The sequence below is a fragment of the Lissotriton vulgaris genome, chromosome 7, assembly GCF_964263255.1.
Source record: "Lissotriton vulgaris chromosome 7, aLisVul1.2, whole genome shotgun sequence".
Taxonomy (NCBI): domain Eukaryota; kingdom Metazoa; phylum Chordata; class Amphibia; order Caudata; family Salamandridae; genus Lissotriton; species Lissotriton vulgaris.
In genome coordinates this window covers 1,337,075,745-1,337,094,916 of record NC_141695.1, presented here as the reverse complement: position 1 = coordinate 1,337,094,916, position 19,172 = coordinate 1,337,075,745, and the positions used below count along the sequence as shown (strand labels likewise).

The 19,172-nt window shown below is 42.4% G+C and overlaps 1 protein-coding gene across 1 annotated transcript in view; it reads left to right on the top strand.

Annotated features, from left to right (window-relative positions):
- The window catches only part of LOC147703646 (polyserase-2-like), a 1,078,318-nt gene that overhangs the window by 418,169 nt on the left and 640,977 nt on the right, over window positions 1-19,172 (top strand). The window contains exon 5 of the mRNA XM_086929536.1: window positions 14,937-15,214. Within this exon, the coding sequence (XP_086785662.1) occupies window positions 14,937-15,214 (278 nt within the window). The remainder of the gene's footprint in view (window positions 1-14,936; window positions 15,215-19,172) is intronic.

The following is a 19,172-nucleotide window of genomic DNA, read 5'->3' as shown; positions in this document are numbered from 1 at the left end:
CCAGACAGTCTACCTCCTGGTGGAGGATGATGAACACCGGGAGAACGGGACACTCAGGTGCCAAGATGCTATGATGATTCATCCCACTTAATTAAATAAGCGGAGAACCAAGATATATCACTGCAGTGACAGTGTGGCCGAGGGTCCTCATCAGAAAATTTCCACGAGACTCTGGAAAACGACCTAAGTGATTCAATCTATTTGATGATTTCAGTCCTAAATATGGCCTATTACTACGAGACACAAAGTACCTTCATTTAAGATAGTTTTATAAAAAGTTTAGTCATTGTTGTTTCAGTAAATCTATATTCTTATCAATAAAAAGCAACTACACAGAAAGTTTCATTCATGTAAGTTATATTGTGAAGCTTTTGCACCAGCTTTTAGATCTCTATTGTGCACTAAAATGGATGCATTAAAGAAAGCTTTTAAATTTGTTATAAACGTTGCTCAATTAAATTACGACTCATGTATGATTGCATATATTTCTTATCAATATTAGTTTACATTAGTTTGCATATTATCAGTGCATAATTTTATGAATTTTCATTTCAACATTGTAAATCCATCAGTTAAGATCAATATTAGACATGTTATACACACCATATATGAATTTTTTCTAGTTCTACAACTCAAAGCACTCGTATGGTGTTTGTATTTTGTCATTAAATTATATATTTGCCACTTTACTAAAAGTCTGCAGAGTGCACATTTGTTTTCATTTGTGATTTTATTGTTGCATCTAGAATTTATACTCATAAATCTAGTTGACAGCGTTCACGCTGTATCATACCCTTTAAATGTACTCTTTTTTGTGACCCTCAAAACCTGTCATAACAACAGTGCTTTTCAATGGGGACCTTGACCTTGAATCCTCTAACTGCTGCCACAACATGCTGTCCATGTTGTGGCCGGCCAATCAAGAAGGTTCCTTTGCCCCCCCACATGTCCCATGGGGTCAGAGTGCCCTCACCCCAACCCCTTGTATTTATTTTTTAATTTCTTTTCAGTATACAGTGGCCATGTCCCTGTGTCCTCTATTCGCTGCCACAACCTAGTTTTCAGGTTCTGGCCAGCCAATCAGAATTGTTGTTTCCCTTTAAAGTGACAACTCAGAGGATATATGGACACCAACAGTACAGCTACACCTAGTTTGTAACCCCTTCATGACCACCCAAGCACCTGCTTAAACATGAATTTCTTGCACATGGCTTAATGGTTTTATTCCAAGTAACATAAAGCACACCTTATGAATAAAGTTGTAACTTTCTGCCGAATTTGGTATAATTCCGTTCAACCATTTTTTTAGTATTGCTTCTTAAAATGGGAATTAAAATGGAATATCAATGTTTTGGGACCACCCCTTTCTTTTGCCCCTGCTTGACAGGTTAACATAGAAATTTCCAGGTAAGAGATGAAGTGTTTTTTTTTTGGAACGTTTTGAGAAGATTTGTCAAACAGTGCCAACGTTTTTATCAAAACAAAAAACATTCTTTCTATGGAAACTCTGACCTAACTATAACTCCACCATGGCTATTTAATTCTATGTCTAGACACTAGGGAGTCCTTCCAACTACAAGTCAACCTAAATGGGGTTAACTGAGTCAAGCGATCACATAGAACAAGTGTTGACATAAAGAGGACCAAACTTTAACTATTGCAGTGAATGGACAGAGGTTTACAAGGTAAAAGGTGCCAGTTTAAAACACATTGTATGACTGATTATAAAGGTACTAAGCATTGGGTCTGTAGAGTACACTGAAAGTGACAGCTGCAGGTCCAGCATTTGAGGCACTTCGACTTAGATTTACCAATTATAACTGCAGAGAACCATGGCTTGGGCTTCGAGCATGACATGTAGCTTATCATCTGTGGAAGTAGATGAGAATACTCCGAGACTTGGAAAGCTGTCAAGGTAGTATGTTCAGTAAGGGGAGTAAAAGATCAGGGTCTGTGTGTTCCTAGTTCAAATATGGAACACATAGTAAGAAAGGGTGAGGGATAGAACCTGAACATTACAGTCAATATAGAAGCTACATTGAGGGAATACAAGAGTCAAGAACGTAGACTGAGATCTTTCACTTGCTGACTTAGGAACTGACAGCACTGCCCCTTCAGAAGGCAACCCTCAAAATTATGAGTGAAAAGCAGTACATGGTGGTGAGATAAAGCCCTGAGCATTCAGTCACAGCTTACAGGAGTGAGCAGGGCTTATTTGGAGAAACTGGGGGGCTTGATTACAAGGGAAAATGGCCATCAGAACTGCCCTTTTAGTGACACACTAGTGGCTATATCACCTTCTTCTTATTTACAAGGTGGCGCTAAGCCAATTAACATTAGCTTAACGCCGCCATGTAAATAAGGTCCTTTTCACGCTTCACTTATTGTGAAAGGGGCATGCAATGGGTGTTGCGTTGGGGGTTCCACCGCTACACCCATTGCTTTTTGAACCTGCCCCATATTTAAAAGGTTGGGCCAGCTCTAAAAACTAAGTGCAGGTAAACCCTGGCCTTAGGATGGCGATACGAGGAGAAATTATTATTTTCTCCTTGTGTTTTGCTCTTTCCATGTGTGCAGCATTTTGGAGCACATACAGAGAGAGCAAATTGCGTTTAAAGATTATTTATGTGCAGGAAGGTGTCCCTTCCTGCACTTAAATAATTGCTGCTGTAGCGTAGGCACCCTTGCAACATGGCGCATGGGGGCCTGCGCAAGCGCTAGGCAACTTTGTTTGTGCCAGCGCTAGGGGAAATGCAGGCGTGTGCCGTATTTTTGTAAATAGGGCACATCCCTGCATTTGAAACAAGCACTGGCGTTGCCAATAGGTCTCGCAGTAGGAAAGTTGGAGCTATTAGTTTTGTAAATGACAAAGCCCTTTATGTTTTAAAAATGATAAAAAAATAAAAGGCATTGTTATTTGCAATTGTAATGGCTCCAACTTTCCTACTGCGATACCTATTGGCAACGTGAGTGGTGTTGCGTGTGTGAGTGGCGTTGCGTGTGTGAGTGGCGTTGCGTGTGTGAGTGGCGTTGCGTGTGTGAGTGTCATTGCCTGTGTGAGTGGCGTTGCGTGTGTGAGTGGTGTTGCATGTGTGATTGGCGTTGCATGTGTGACTTGCGTTGTATGTGTAAGTGGCGTTGCATGTGTGAGTGGCGTTGCATGTGTGAGTGGTGTTGCATTTTTTATTGGTGTTGCATGTGTGAGTTCCGTGTCATGTGTGAGTGGCGTTGCATGTGTGTGTTGCGTGCGTGTGCGAGTAGTGTTGCGTGGATGAGTGTTGTTGCGTGGATGAGTGGTGTTGCGTGGATGAGTGGCGTTTCTTGTGTGAGTGGCGTTGCGTGAGTGAGTTGCGTTGCTTTGAGTGAGTTGCGTTGCATGTGTGAGTGGCATTGCATGTGTCAGTGGCGTATCATGTGTGAGTGGCGTTGCATGTGTGAGTGGTGTTGCATGTGTGAGTGGTGTTGCGTGGGTGCGTTGCGTTGCATGTGTGAGTGGCGTTGCATGTGTGAGTGGCGTTGCCTGTGTGAGTGGCGTTGCCTGTGTGAGTCGCGTTGCGTGTGTGAGTGGCGTTGCGTGTGTGAGTTGCGTTGTGTGTGTGCATGGCGTTGCGTGTGTGAGTGTAGTTGCGTGTGTGAGTGGCGTTGCTTGTGTGAGTGGTGTTGCTTGTGTGAGTGGTGTTGCGTGTGTGAGTGGCGTTGCGTGTGTGCGTGGCGTTGCGTGTGTGAGTGGAGTTGCGTGTGTGAGTGGGCTTGCGTGTGTGAGTGGTGTTGCGTGTGTGAGTGGTGTTGCGTGTGTGAGTGGCGTTGCGTGTGTGAGTGGCGTAGCGTGTGTGAGTGGCGTTGCGTGTGTGACTTACGTAGTGTGTGTGAGTGGCGTAGCGTGTGTGACTTGCGTTGCGTGTGTGACTTACGTTGTGTGTGTGCGTGGCGTTGCATGTGTGAGTGTCGTTGCGTGTGTGAGTGGCGTTGCGTGTGTGAGTGGCGTTGCATGTGTGAGTGTCGTTGCATGTGTGAGTGGCGTTGCATGTGTGAGTGACGTTGCATGTGTGTGTGGCGTTGCATGTGTGTGTGGCGTTGCATGTAATGCTGGATTATTTGTGAGTGGTGCTGTCCTGTTGCAGAGATGTTGATGTGTTGGTGCTGAGTGTTGTTTGTGTTTTGCATAGTTGAGTAGTTGTGTTTTTGTGATGGTGTGTATTAATAGTTTTGTATCTATGTTTGTTATGTAGTGTATTATATGTTGTTGCGTTATGCTTTGTGTTTGTTGTTTTATAGCAATTGTAAGATGTGATGTGTGAGTGTTATTGTGTTGCATGTATGTATTGTATTCTAACATGTCTTTGTATGTATTTATTTTTAAGTATGTGTTATGTGTTGTAATGTTTTTTGTTTTAACGTTGTGTATGAAGTGTTATTGAAATAAAAATGGCGGGCGCTATGTGTTTCCTTTACGTGAATTACGTTAAGTGTTTAGCGTTCTAGTCTTTTTTGTGTATTCTGAATGTGTTTGATGTATGACGTAATCCTTAGCCAATCGCAGGGCTACGTTTGGTGACGTAGCGTTGCGTTTGACGTGCGTTAATTGGGAAATCCCCAGATGTTCGGGAACTTTCGTGGGGGAAAGGCGTGTTGTTGTTCCTGTCTTCTTCCGGCGTCGTTTGACAGGTAGGTTTTTTTTTACAACTATTTAATGTATGATGTGAATGTATTATAGACTATGTTGAGATGTATTTGATTAATTTTTACAGTTTATTATTAATGTTATACTTTTGTGTATCGCAACATTGTTTACGTTATCGTATGTATTTTATTAAATATGTATTGAACGTTCTAAATTGTGAATGTGAAATGTTGTAATGTAATTTTATGTAATGTATAGCAATGTATTGATTTTAAGGTATAGTCAAAGTGTGTATTTTATGCATTTATTGATTTTGTGTACTTTTTTGTTTTTGCTAATAGTATTTCCCTTTGTTTCCGAGTTGTTAATTATTAATAATGTAATGTATTAAAGTATTGTCATGCTTCGATAGAATCGGTATATATTAATTAGGTGTTGGGTTATTATTTCAGGTATCGTATGTACAGTATTGGTCTTGTATTGTTAATAACCTGAGTGTATTACTTTTGTCCCTTTTTCCAAGTGCATATTTTGGGTGTAAATTGATTTTGTTTATTGGCGTATCTACAGGAATGGTATTTTAATTGTAATTTACAAGAGTTTTTTTATGTGTTAGCAAGATCTTATTGTGTAGGTGTTATTTTTGCCGTGTTATTTAGTCCATTATTACATGAATGCATTGTATTGTTTATTATTTATTGAAATGTGGTGTAATGCTATTATTGTATAGATGTTGTTGTTAATTTGTGATTTATATAGATAGTTAGATAGGTATATTGAGGGCGAGAGCTAACAACACATGCAGCATCACTCTCCAGCAGCCTAGCAACACTTAGCAACACAGCCGCATTAATTTTTAAACATTAGTATCATTGTGGTGTTGTTGTTTTGTCCATGTGGTGATGGAGAGTGGTGTTGTGATGGTGCTGAGTACTGTTGTATTTTGGAGTGTTGGTGTGGTGCTGTGTAGTGTTAAGGTGGTGTTTGCGAGTGATGATGTGGTCCTTGAGAGTGCTGTTGTGGTGTTATTGGGTGTTGTTCTGGTGTTGCTGAGCGATGTTTTAGTGTTGCAGTGTGACAATGTTAATGTGCTGAGTGTTGTTGTGTTGGTGCATTGTGTTAATGTGTTGTTGCGGAGTGATAATGTTGTGTTGAATCGTGGTGTTGGGGTGGTGGTTAGTAGTGTTGTTGTGTTGTTGAGTTGTGCTCTTTTGATGTTGTTTGATGCTGTTTTGGTGTAGGTTGTTCCTGTTGTTGTGCACTTAGCACCTCCAAAACACTTCGTGCAACAGCAGCATGAGTTAGAGCAACACCAGAGTCGCGTGCTTTTGTGATTGCGCACTTTGTTTGCGTTTTTGATTTTTGCTGGCATTGTTTAATGGTTTATTTTCCCTTACTTTAGTAAGTGCTTTATGTTGTGAATTTGTTTCCTTTAGCTCGCTTTGTCCACTTTTAAATTGTTGTATTATTTTGTGTCTTTATGATCTTTGTGAAAGAAATGTTTTATTTTACAATCCCTTTATTCATTATTGTGTATTAATTGCTGCACTGTCCTTGCGTTGCATTAAGTTTACATTTTTGAATAGCTACAAGTGTGTAATCTGATTAGTACGTATTAAAATAAATGTTGCCTAACGTTATTTATGTGTGGAGTTTGAGGGTGGAGTTGTAGTTGGAGGGTAAAGTTGTAGGGTGGTATAGTAGTTATAGGGTGTAGTTGGAGGGTGGACTTGGATGGTGTGAGTGTGAGGGTGAGTGGATGTGAGTGTTTGGGTGTTTGAGGGTGTGTGACAGTGTGTGAGAGTGATTGAGCGTGACTGTTTTAGTATGAGTGAGGGTGTGAGTGTTGTGAGTGTGTGTGTGAGGATGAGGGGGTGAGGGTAAATGTTGCCTAACGCTATTTATGTTTTTTACGGTGTAGTTGGCGGGTGGACTTGGACGGTGTGAGTGTGAGTGTGAGTTGGTGTGAGTGTCTGGGCGTTTGATGTTGTGAGTGAGGCTGAGCGTGTGTTGCTGAGTGATGGTGTGTGAGGGTATGAGTGTGATTGAGGGTGTGAGGTTGTGAGAGTGTGAGGGTGTGATGTAGGGTGAGGATGAGTGAGGGTGTGTTCGGCTGAGGGTGAGGGTGTGTGAGGGTGTGAGTCATTGTGATGATGCCTATAAGTGATCATTTTTTCTCCGTGAATATTGTACACTTCAAATGTATTAATGTTGTGAAGCGTTTTTTGAGAAAGCTAATCCTGCCTTAATGAAATGTTGAATTGATGCTGTTGTTAACGCTGAATCAAAAAACAAACACATCAGTAACATTTTTTATATAATGCATGCCAAAAGTTATTTTTATTTTGTAAGGTACACATCAATTTGCACTGCAAAAGCTTGGCTTGCATTAACATAGATGCGCATTGATTTTGTATGTGTTTGCTTATTTGAGACAATGTTTACCTCCTTATAAATTTCCGAGTACAGATGTGCATTAATTGTGGCAAAGTATAAGTATGAAGCCACCTTTAAAAATTGTATTGTTGTTGTTGTTTAGTTTGAGTGAAATACTTTCTTGTGCTTATTAGTGAATTGCAAGTAGGATGTGAGGTGTAGTGCTCTTGTGATTACGCACTTTCTTTGTTTTGTGGATTCTTTCCACCATTGTTTAATGGTTTATTTATTTCCCCTTACTTTAGTGACTGCTTTATGTTGTGAATTTGTGTCCTTTAGAGGTTTTTGTCCCCTTTTAAATTGGTGTATTACTCGCTGTGTATTCAGATGTTTCCCTTTTTTCTTTGGATTTATTTTTTTCTGTAAAAAATGTTATATTTAACAATCCTTTCCTGCGTTTTTATGTATTAATTTGTGCACTGTCTTTGCGATGCATTAAGTTTTCATTTTTGAATACCTACAAGTGTGTAATCTGATGTTTTGTTATTGAATTAAATGTTGCCTAATGCTATTTACTTTTGGAGTTGGAGGGTGGATTAGTAGTTGGAGGGTGCATTAGTAGTTGGAGGGTGTATTAGTAGTTGTAGGGTGGAGTTGTAGGGTGGTGTTGTAGGGTGGAGTCGGAGGGTGGACTTGTACGGTGTGAGTGTGAGGGTGAGTGGATGTGAGGGTCAGGGGGTGTGAGGGTGTGTGATGGTGTGTAAGGGCGAGTGAGGGTGACTGTGTGAGTATGAGTGAGGGTGTGAGGGTTGTGAGGTTTTAAGGTTGAGTGTGTGACTGTGGGTGAGGGTGGGTGAGGGTGTGTGAGGGGGTGTGAGGGTGAGGGGGTGATGTAGAGTGATGGTGTGTGAGGGTGAGGGGGGGAGGGTGAGTGAGGGTGTGTGAGGGTGAGGTTGTTGAGGGTGAGGGTGTGTTGTTGAGTGATGGTGTTTGAGGTTGTGAGGGAGTTTGAGGATGATTGATGGTGTGTGAGGCTGTGTGTGAGGGTGTGAGTTGGTGTGAGTGAGAGTTGTTGTGATGATGGCTATAAGTGTTTATATTTTCGCCGTGAATATTGTACACTTCAAATGTATTAATGTTGTTATGCGTTGTTTCTGAAGCTAAGAGAGCTATGTAATGTTTATTGATGCTGTTGTTAGCGCTGAATCCAAACTCAAAGACATATACTGTGTAGATAAAAGGTAGTGACGAAGGGTGTGCTTTTTAAGAACACATACAGCTGTAGTTAGTATATAGTATTGAAGACGCATGTTAGAAATATTTATTTATTGTCGGAAAATGCATCACTTAAAACTTTGAAAGTGTTGTGAGTTCTATGTAAAAAGAAAGGATGGAAGAGCGTAGTAGGAAGGATAGGCTATGGAGTCTTTGGACAAATGTAAATTATTTGATTTTATGTATTTCTGCGGCCAGTTCCACTGCACGTGCTGCACGAACGGAAAGCGTGTCTCTGAAAGAGTGTGTGCAAGGGAGATTGGAGACGCATGGGGAGCAGGAGGAAGGGAAGGCAAAGAAAGCAAGCTGGGTCAAGAAAGGGGGAGAAAAGAGCGCTGGGACGTGGAAAGGCAAGGAGTGGGGTATGGAAGAGATGTAAACAAACAAGATGCGCGGCCGCCATTATTTTTTACTGGGAGGTGCTGGTGTGGCAGGAGTGCTGATACGGCAAGGCTGTGTTGGCGGGGAGAAAGAGGGGAGGTGCTGGTGTGGGAGGCGGGGAGAAAGAGGGGAGGTGCTGGTGTGGGAGGGGGGAGTCGCGGAGAGAGAGGGGAGGTGCTGTTGTGGGAGGGGGGAGTTGCCGGTGTGGGAGGAGTGCTGCTAGGGCAAGGCTGTGTTTGCGGAGAGAGAGAGGGGAGGTGCTGGTGTGGGAGGGGGGAGTTGCTGGTGTGGGAGGAGTGCTGCTAGGGCAAGGCTGTGTTTGCGGGGAGAGAGAGGGGAGGTGCTGGTGTGGGAGGGGGGAGTTGCTGGTGTGGGAGGAGTGCTGCTAGGGCAAGGCTGTGTTTGCGGGGAGAGAGAGGGGAGGTGCTGGTGTGGGAGGGGGGAGTTGCTGGTGTGGGAGGAGTGCTGCTAGGGGAGGAGAAGCCCTGGACGTGAATGCTCGTGCATGTTTGATCACGTGATTCACGTGAACTGCAAGAAAACCGCGGCTGAAAGCCCTTTGGTTTGAAGAGAAAATAGCCGACTTGAATTCTCCCCATTTCCCATTCCTGCGGAATGGTAAAGGCGAGACCTAAAAATGTCTGAGTGTGGCCTGACCTGTTTTAGAGTAACACCATACTCTGACATGTAAATATCCCCCTCAGTGTGTGGTGTTACTCCAAAATTGCTAACGCTGTGCTCTGACATTTTTTTTAAAAAGACATGAGCAGGATTTACATAAATAGGGCGCACCCCTGCCTTTCCCCTAGTGCTGGTGTTAAAAAAGCTGCCTAGCGCCAGCGAAGGCACCCTTGCGCCAGCTTGCAAGGGTGCCTGCGCTGCAGGGGCGATTGTTTATGTTCAGGGAGGGACACCTTCCTGCACATAAACAATCTTTAAAGGCCATTTGCTCTTTCTATGTGTGCTGAGACAAAAATACAAGAAGACATTTATAATTTCTCCTCCTATCACAATCCTAAGACAATGTTTTACCTGACTTTAGTTTTTGGCCCTGTCCCATCCCTGTAAATATGGGATATCCTCATAAAGCAATGGGTGTTGCAACAGAAAGCCCACTGCAAAGTGAAGCGTGAAAAGGGGCCTTTTTTACAAAGCGGTGTTAAGATAGCATTAAGTGGCTTAACCCCACCTTGTTAATAAGGAGAAGGGAATCTTGCCACCAACTCGACACTTTGTTCTGGTGGATATATCCCCTTGTAAATTAGCCCCTGGGTTTCAGAATCGATGCATTTGGTCTACGGTAAAAAAAATTGTGACATGGCCTTCAATATAAATATCTGTAGATCAGAGTGAGTGAGAGCCTAGTAACTTGGCAATGAGATATGTTAAATTTGCATTTGAGGTCGAGGGTATGGCCAACTTTAATTGCAACAGATAGAGACAGAGAAAGCATTCGTTTCTGGAGCATGAATGCAATAGTGGGATTAGACAGCATGGTAGGTACATATGAGAGAATCAGTAGCACGCTACATACTTCCTCAATAAGTTCAGAGCACAAGCTGACCTCTTCACGTACTGCGAGGTAAAAAAAGGTGGCATAAACTTTAAACGCAGAGGATGGTGGCAGTGGGAGGTAGCGGTAAAAGCAGTGCTTTAAATGGGCCGGTACTCAAGGATACTGAGTACCGGCACTTTTTCATTTTCACCCCTTGAGTACCGGCACTTTTCCTACAAGGAAGAGAGTACCGGTACTCATGGAACCTGACTTCAACCCAGGCAGCGCTCCTTTCATCCCTCAACCTTTAACGAGCACTGCAGGGAATTAATCACGGGAGCTCTTGTCACCAGGACCCAGCGTGAGCTGCTTTGGGAGTCATCAGAGTGGGAGGGGGTGTGCAAAGTGGTTATCTTATCCATTGATCTTTCACAGTGGGGCTGAGAGGGGGCTGTAAAATCAAATGGGAATTGCCTACTTGCCTGCTGCTACTTTCTGTTTTTCTGTTGTTGAAAATGTTAGTTATCACTGACCAGTAGCGTTTCATTTAAAAGTGGGTTTATGCTCCAACTAAACCACATGTTAAAGCACCGCACACCAAGCTCACGACCTGGTGCTCATGTCGCTTTCTATTTGGACCATCAAAGTGACGCTCTTCACAACATCTTGAATGGAGTGGGTGGGGTGAGAGCACTGAAGGAAGAGCAGCACAGAAGAGTCTTAAATAGGCATTCATCCCGAGTTTGTTTTCAGTAGGAGCCATTTCAAGAAGAAGCAGTTTCAAAGATTCCCGAATATGTTGCATAATTTTTCTAGTCTAGTCCTTGCAGTGATAAACTGAAAAAATAAAATTAATTATGTTGTCCTGCTGGGCGGTTACTGAATGGAGAGAGTTGCACTCAAAGTCGATATAGTGTGGGTTTAAAACATATTTGAGGGGTGCAGAATGAAGGCTATTTGGAGCACTGTGTTCACGTGGGCATGTGTTCTGCAGAGTGCGTTCTTTCAACAAACTATTTGACTTGAGGAGATAGCTGAGTAAGGATACATAAAATGGCTCTTCTGCGCGTCAATGCAAAGCCAAGCCCTCAAGTGCTTGAACAGTATCCCCTCTTTTATCTGTCCCTCTCAAAGCTCCTGTCCTGCATACAGTGACATTTAAAAAAAAAAGTGTGTATTCCCTTTTCTGAGGTAAAATGTGAAAGACGATGCCACAGACTGACCCACTATTCACTTTAATCGTATCATCAAAAATAATGTGTTTTAGTTGCCCCGTGGTTTTGCAATTTGGTCCTCGGTTGAAGCAGTAATTCCAGCAGCTCGGCCCAAACAGCAATGTCTAGGGCATTTTAAAAGCCCAGGGTCAAGCCGCAGTGCAGCCAGTCTGTTAGCTTTGTTTGACCAGTGGCCCTTGATCAGCAATTTCTGATGGCACAGCTTTTGCTTCTCCCCTATCACCACAAGCACAGTGTGAAAATAACGCGGTGCTCGAGCCTCACTTTTAAGGACGTTGTGGTTCGCAAGCCTTTCTAAACCCCTCCCTCTGACTCTTCCCCTCCACATCTCTAGCTCATTCCAAGCCTCCTCCTACTGCTATGACCTCCAAAAAAAGTCTAAATCATTCCCTCTTCTATCTCTCCACTATCCCTTTCGATCCAAATAATAGACTAACATCTCCATTCATATTTCACTAAACTAATGCTTTATAGGTTCCAGAGTAGCGTGCTACTCACCAAAAAAAGGGCTTCAACACCACATCAGGGGTAACAAGCGCTATATCAATACAAACCTTTTTCCCTCTTCTATCCCTCCACTATCCTTCTCAATCCAAATAACTATTATTTTCATATTTCAATATACCAATTCAACACTAATCCTTTATGGCTTCAGGAGCAGCGTGCTACTCACCGGAAAAACAATTTGATGCCTAGTCAGGGGCAATATGCTCTATATAAATGCAATTATATTACAATAAAATACTTGCATATGTAAATAAAAAGGGATCTTGTTAACAAACTCGCTGATCCTTACTTTATTGACCTTGTCAGTCCAGTGAAAAATGTGAAAGACGATGCCACAGACTGACCCACTATTCACTTTAATCGTATCATCAAAAATAATTTGTTTTAGTTGTCCCGTGGTTTTGCAATTTGGCCCTTGATTGGGACAGTAATTCCAGCAGCCCGGCCCCAACAGCAATGTCCAGGGCATTTTAAAAGCCCAGGGTCAAGCCGCAGTGCAGCCAGTCTGTTAGCTTCGTTTGACCAGTGACCCTTGATCAGCAATTTCTGATGGCACAGTTGCTGCTTCTCCCCTATCACCACAAGCACAGTGTGAAAATAATGCGGTGCTCGAGCCTCACTTTTAAGGACGTTGTGGTTCGCAAGCCTTTCTAAACCCCTCCCTCTGACTCTTCCCCTCCACATCTCTAGCTCATTCCAAGCCTCCTCCTACTACTATGACCTCCAAAAAAAGTCTAAATCATTCCCTCTTCTATCTCTCCACTATCCCTTTCGAACCAAATAATAGACTAACATGTCCATTCATATTTCACTAAACTAATGCTTTATAGGTTCCAGAGTAGCGTGCTACTCACCAAAAAAAGCGCTTCAACACCACATCAGGGGTAACAAGTGCTTTATAAATACAAACCTTTTTCCCTCTTCTATCCCTTCACTATCCTTCTCAATCCAAATAACTGACTAACATGTCCACCACTCAAATTATTTTCATATTTCAATATACTAATTCAACACTAATCCTTTATGGCTTCAGGAGCAGCGTGCTACTCACCGGAAAAGCAATTTGATGCCTAGTCAGGGGCAATATGCTCTATATAAATGCAATATATTACAATACAATACTTGCATATGTAAATAAAAAGGGATCTTGTTAACAAACTCGCTGATCCTTATTTTATTGACCTTGTCAGTCCAGTGAAAAATGTGAAATGCTCTTTAAACAGAGATGTTTGTAGCCAGTGTTAAACCACCCGGGCCTACATGTCACATGAATGTACATGGCTGCATTTTTATCAGAAGCCAGTAATTGTATTGCATGGCTAGGTATGTGTGTGTTCTTCACACTCATGGCTGCAATTTATTGCACTGTGATCGAGTGCCAAAAGCAGGAAAACATACATGTTTTATTTATTGTGTGCTCCCAGGTGATCGTCTGTACAAGTTATGTGGTACAAGCACAGAAAACATATTTAATTTGTAATAAGCCCCATCTCCTAACAAGTACTTCACGCCATTGGTCCTATTTTGATTCAGAAAGACCATCTTGCCATTTATAATGTGATTTGAAAACCTGTTCCTTTTCTTTTTAATATTTATTTCATCGACAAATGCGAGAATGTATTTGGCATTTAGTATAGTAAGTATATGAGGCATATAATATCAATTATTAGCTGAATTAACACACCTGGGATCATGGTGTGTAATTTTATAACAAACAGTGCAGCCAGATTAGCCCAGTAGATACTTCATTCTTTCTGATATCCCATCTGCAGCGTGTTTATTCCTTCCACCACACCTTTCCAACCACATAAAATGAAATGTTGAAAGTGTGAGCCACCATCAGCAATATCGCTAGTGTCTGTGTGTCAGCATTTCTCATCCACTGGCAGGGAGAGAGAGAGAGAGAATATGCTGCTCACTAAAGTTATACGCAGTATGTCTCTTCGAAAGCAACTCCGGTTTCCAGGTTTGACAGAAACACCCACTAGTAGTGAGAATGAAAATAGTGCCAGATAAATTCCTCGCTTTTTGCAGATGCGCATTCACTAATCGTGAGAACCAGAAAGCTCAGGTCCTTCCCATAAGTAAGTGAGCTCGGGCATCATAAATAACAATAAAGTGGATAACTCTGGAGGTTAATGCGCTTGCTAGAAAGATCTGTGTACATTCTAACCAAGGGTTTAACTTACCATAAAAGTGCATAGAGGATCAATGTATCTGCTGGAAAGCACAGCATGCAACATGTAAGTCACAGATTCGTTTTTTTAATGTAGATAGTTTAGTTGATTACTGTTTTTGTTGCATAGAGCCTTGTGTTACCTGCAGGCCAAAAGTTAATATCCTTGTAATGTAGCTCAGTGAGTTATGACCCTGCAGCAAGGACCTGCCTGCAAACAAGAAGGCATATATTTAGAACCTTGCTGTTTTTCCTCAATCTTTTCTTATTTTAAGGATGCTAAAAAGGCTACTTTGGGAAGTAATTAACACTTATTAGTAAGTGCAATATATATAGTTAGTAGTGAGATAATTAATGGACAGATATATCTGACATTCTAACAATGCATGCAGATTTCTTGCACACAACTTGGCAAAGTAAAAAAGCTAACCCCGCCCCTTGTTCCACCTTAGCACCTCCCTAAACTCCGCCCACTGCTCCTTTTGGTGAGTACCTGTACTTATTTTTTTCCTTGTAAAGCACTGGGTAAAACAACACCACCAGTCCTTCATCATTCGTCAGATCTATATGGTGTTCGAGCACAAATAACCTCCTGATGCTATAGTAATGGAATTATGTTTTCTTAACCAAATTGAAAGCCCATTAGAGAGGCGCTGCCACAAAAGTTCACTTCCCTTCATCGATCCTGGAAGTTTACTTATTCAGAAGCAAAAGGCGTTTTTCAGTTTTGGGGTGGGAAAGACAAATGTTGAAAGCTGCACCTTTCCCCATCCTTCATTTCAAAGTGACCAACACTTGGTCCCTTTACTTATTCCTGCTTCGCCCATATGTTTGGTAGTGTAACAGACTACTCTGTTGTTCTTTCCTCAGGGAAGACGTCTTCTATGCCTCTGAATGGACAGTTTATCTCGGCGCACACCTGCTCAATGGGAGCATCCCCTTCAAGCACAAACGGCGGGCCAACCAAATCTTTGTCCATGAGAACTACACCAGCTCCAGCATGGGCGACGACATCGCCCTGTTGGAACTGTTTGGGCCCGTCCTGTTCAACACCGCCATCCAACCAGTCTGCGCCCCCTATGCCACACATCGTATCCAGGTTGGAGCAACTTGCTGGACCACCGGATGGGCTCCTGTTAGCTATGGAGGTAAATCTGTTGCCCCTTGGAACAAAAATAGAATGTTAACGATTAGATTTCTAACAACTACTAATTCTACATAAAACTGTGTACCAGTCTGAATCTTTAAAACCTCATATTGACAGCTCGATGAGTTTTGCAGTTGGGTTATACTGGGAAGATGGCGAAATGGAAAACGGTTAGTCCTCTTTCCCTACATGGCGGCAAAAGGAAACCGTTTCAAGTGGCCCCGTTTTTTTTTAGAACTGATCTTGAAACCGGTTTGGGTGTAGGGCCAGATGTGAAGCTAAAGAACCTCGTAAACAAACCCAATCAGTTATAAACTGGCACAGCCAGTGAATTATGTAACAATAGGCCTCAAAGCCCTGCAGGCCTCATCAAACAAACAAACATTCTGCAATACCTGTTGTTGGTGATTGTTAAAGATGCAGGACTTTGCAAAGAAAAAAGCTTTTTTTCTTTACACTGGATGGCCCGTTTAAACAAGAAAGAGATAGCAAAGCAAAAAACTCCTGTCCACTTTATTTTAGGCTGAGCATGTGGGACTTAGCACCTGGGGCAGCTTGCTGGACAACTACATCGCACTCTCCACTGTATTGTAGAATTAGTTCAGCAGCCTGTACACCAGGGTACCTTAAGGTGCACTGCAAAGGATACACCACAGCCTGATAGAGTGGCTGTCCCTCCAGTATCTACTGGCTCCTCAACCTTTGAGACTTTCACTTAAAAAACTGGGTCCAGGGGATTGCCATGATAACATTTCAGACAACGCAGCCCAACCCTTGCTACATGGCCTTGTGTAAGAGAACCCTAGGAGTATTTTTGGTAGGGGAATGATGACTATTCACGACTGTTGTGTCTGTAACTGCACCCAAGGAGCCTGGCCGTGGGCCTTTAAGTCAAGACCGACTTCTGGGCCGATTACGATGTCGGGCGGAAAACCTCTTCCTGACAGTCGGAATCTCCCCGACCATGTCGGAACCCTTCTGACCAACTCGGTCACTTTACATTCCGCCCGCCCGATTATGAAGTTCCCGAATTGGTTCCGAGTGACTCACAGAGTATCCGTCTCGGTTGGAACCACATTGTGCACCACTATGGACAGTGTTTCCGCCCAAAAGTATACAGTGTCGTTTTCCAACAGCCTTTCCATGACAGCCTGTCTGACACAGAAAGGCTGTTGGAAAGTGACTTTGGGGGCCCCTGTCAGGCCCCTTTAGCCCTGCAGCCTATGGTTGATGGCTGAGGGGGTACCTGAGGGACCCCCTTGTAAAGCCCTATACTGTGTTTCAGGCACCATGGGCGGCCTGCCACAGGGTTCAAGGTTTCCTGAAAATACCACATGTCCCCATAGGAGCCTGTGTTACGATGGTTCTCAGCGTAACACGGGCTCCCACATGAAACAATTGGAATCTGACCAAACAGTGTTTGGTTGCATTGTAACCCGTCGGTCGGAATCGGCGACTGCTAGTCGGACGGTCTCGATTGGGAGACATTGTCAGGCAGAGGCTTTCCACCACACATCGTAATGAGCCCCTAAATCTCATTAAAAAATCATCCAGCTGAAGATTCAGCTAAGGCCCTCATTAAGATGTCAGGCAGACTTGTGTCCACCCAACACCATTGCAGAAACGGGACCGACCGACCTCCCGTCGGCAGTTCCGACCTCATTATTAGGATGCGAGTGCACATGGTGCAGTTACACACTCCCATTTCACTATGGGAGCTTCTGCTGTGGCTGTAAACCCGCTATTGCACAAGCTACAGTAGAGAAATGGGTGTTTTTATTAATCCCTGCATCGCTAACACCAACAAACCAACCGAAACCAATCAACGCCGAGATAGAAATGGACAAAGTCTTTTGCCATTCCAAAACTTGGTTGGTATTCTACCAATTCAAAGGTGTAATATTGTGCCTGGAGTGATAAATGGCTTTTGTCATTTTACAGCTCGGCAAGGACAGCACTGTGCTAGTACTATGCTTAAAAACTTTGCTGATGAAATGGCAAAAGACTTCGTCCATTTCTATATCGGCTTGGATAGCACTGTGCTAATCCAACGCTTAAAGACTTTGATAGAAAAGTAGACATTTGAGGTGAGCAGATCTAGAGTGTCTCTGGCGTTGAGAGTGCTCCATACAGGAGCTACTTTCCACCTAAACTTGAGAACTACCCAGAGGTCTCCGCTTCTTTTTTGCATAATTTATTCATCACTCTATGCCTGAAAGGGTATTTTTTTTACTTATACTGGGTGCTCCCTTGTGTCTGGACAAAGCTATACCTCTCTGAAGAGCTCTAATTAGAGCGAAACACTGTGTCAGGGTTTGCTTTTATTCATTTCAGGTTGGCTTGGTTGGTATTTTACCAATTCAAAGCTGTAATATTTTGCCTGGAGTGATAAACGGCTTTTGTCATTTTACAGCTCGGCAAGGACAGCACTGTGCTAGTCCTATGCTTAAAAACTTTTCTGTAAAAATGGCAAAAGATTCTGGGGCAGATTTACAACCCCTTGAGCCACTTTTGGGTCACTTTTACCATGGAAAAAGTGACACATAAGTGGCGCAAGGGGCTTGTAAATCTGCCCCTTTGTCCATTCTATCTCGGCGTGGATAGCACTGTGCTAATCCTATACTTAAAGACTTTGATAGAAAAGTAGACATTTGAGGTGAGCAGATCTAGAGTGTCGCTGGTGTTGAGAGTGCTCCATACAGTAGCTCCTTTCCCCTAAAGTTGAGAACTACCCATAGTTCTCTGCTTTATATATATATATATATATATATATATATATATATATATATATATATATATATATATATATATATATATATATATATATATATATATATATATATCTGCTCCAAAAGCCCCCCCCACCAAGGAAGGAAGCGGCCGCACTCGCGTGGTCAGTTAAGAAAAGTTCAATTTATTATCGCACAAACAGGACGCGTTTCGGCGAACGTGCCTTTTTCCCCTGTGTCAACCTGATTACCGAGGCTGCCGCCATTTAAAGCATTAAAAAAACAATCACAATTTTTTCTTGAGAATTTGTAAACAGAAAAGGCGGACAAAATCATCAATGTTACTTTGGCGGCCATTTTAGAGTGGCTTCATATGCAGTTAAAAAAGCAAACATATCACTGCATATTTATATACAATCTGTTTCCATTGTTATGTAACCATTATGAAATTATTGCATTTAAAAAATAAATAAATTGTTAGCTTTAAGGCCATGGTTGACAATTTAAAGTCCTGCGCATAAGGATTATGCAGAAAACAACAAAATTGAGCCCTGTATGGGCTTTGCACCACTCCAGGAATTATAGAAGGATAAATGATAAGCCCTGGATGGGCTAATATCGCTTTACCGATAGTGTGTCTAATTAATGCATATAAATAAAAAAATTATTACAATGTAGAAATAATACATGACACATTCATGAACCTCAATCAATAACCATCCTGAATATCCACTCAATACAGGAAACTTTTGTTACTAAAAGCAGGAAAAGCACAACCCAATGGATCTTAGGAATCATGATCTTGTTATTCCTCTTCAGAATTAAGACCAAAGGGAATGATGGTGTGCAAATCAATAATATACCTCGATTCAAGTCTGCGCAGTTTTTGCAGCCTATCTCCACCCCGTTCACTTGCTGGGACATGGTCAATGCAATAGAATTTCAGCAGTGAGCGGTCACTGTTGTGAATTTCAGAAAAGTGTCTCGCCATCAAATAGGTGGGATCCTTATTCTCAATAGCTCGGGCATGCTCTAAAATTCTCTTTTTGACAGGATATTTAGTACTGCCAACATAGATTTTCATGCAGGGGCATACTAGACAATAAACTTTTTCCAAAGTCTGACTTAGTGACCCGCTCTTCTATCCTCTGACCTTAAAACGGTCAATAGCATCTATTGCTGCTTGTTTAAAATCTGCATTGTTTGAACAATTCCTCTTAAGGCGCAGTA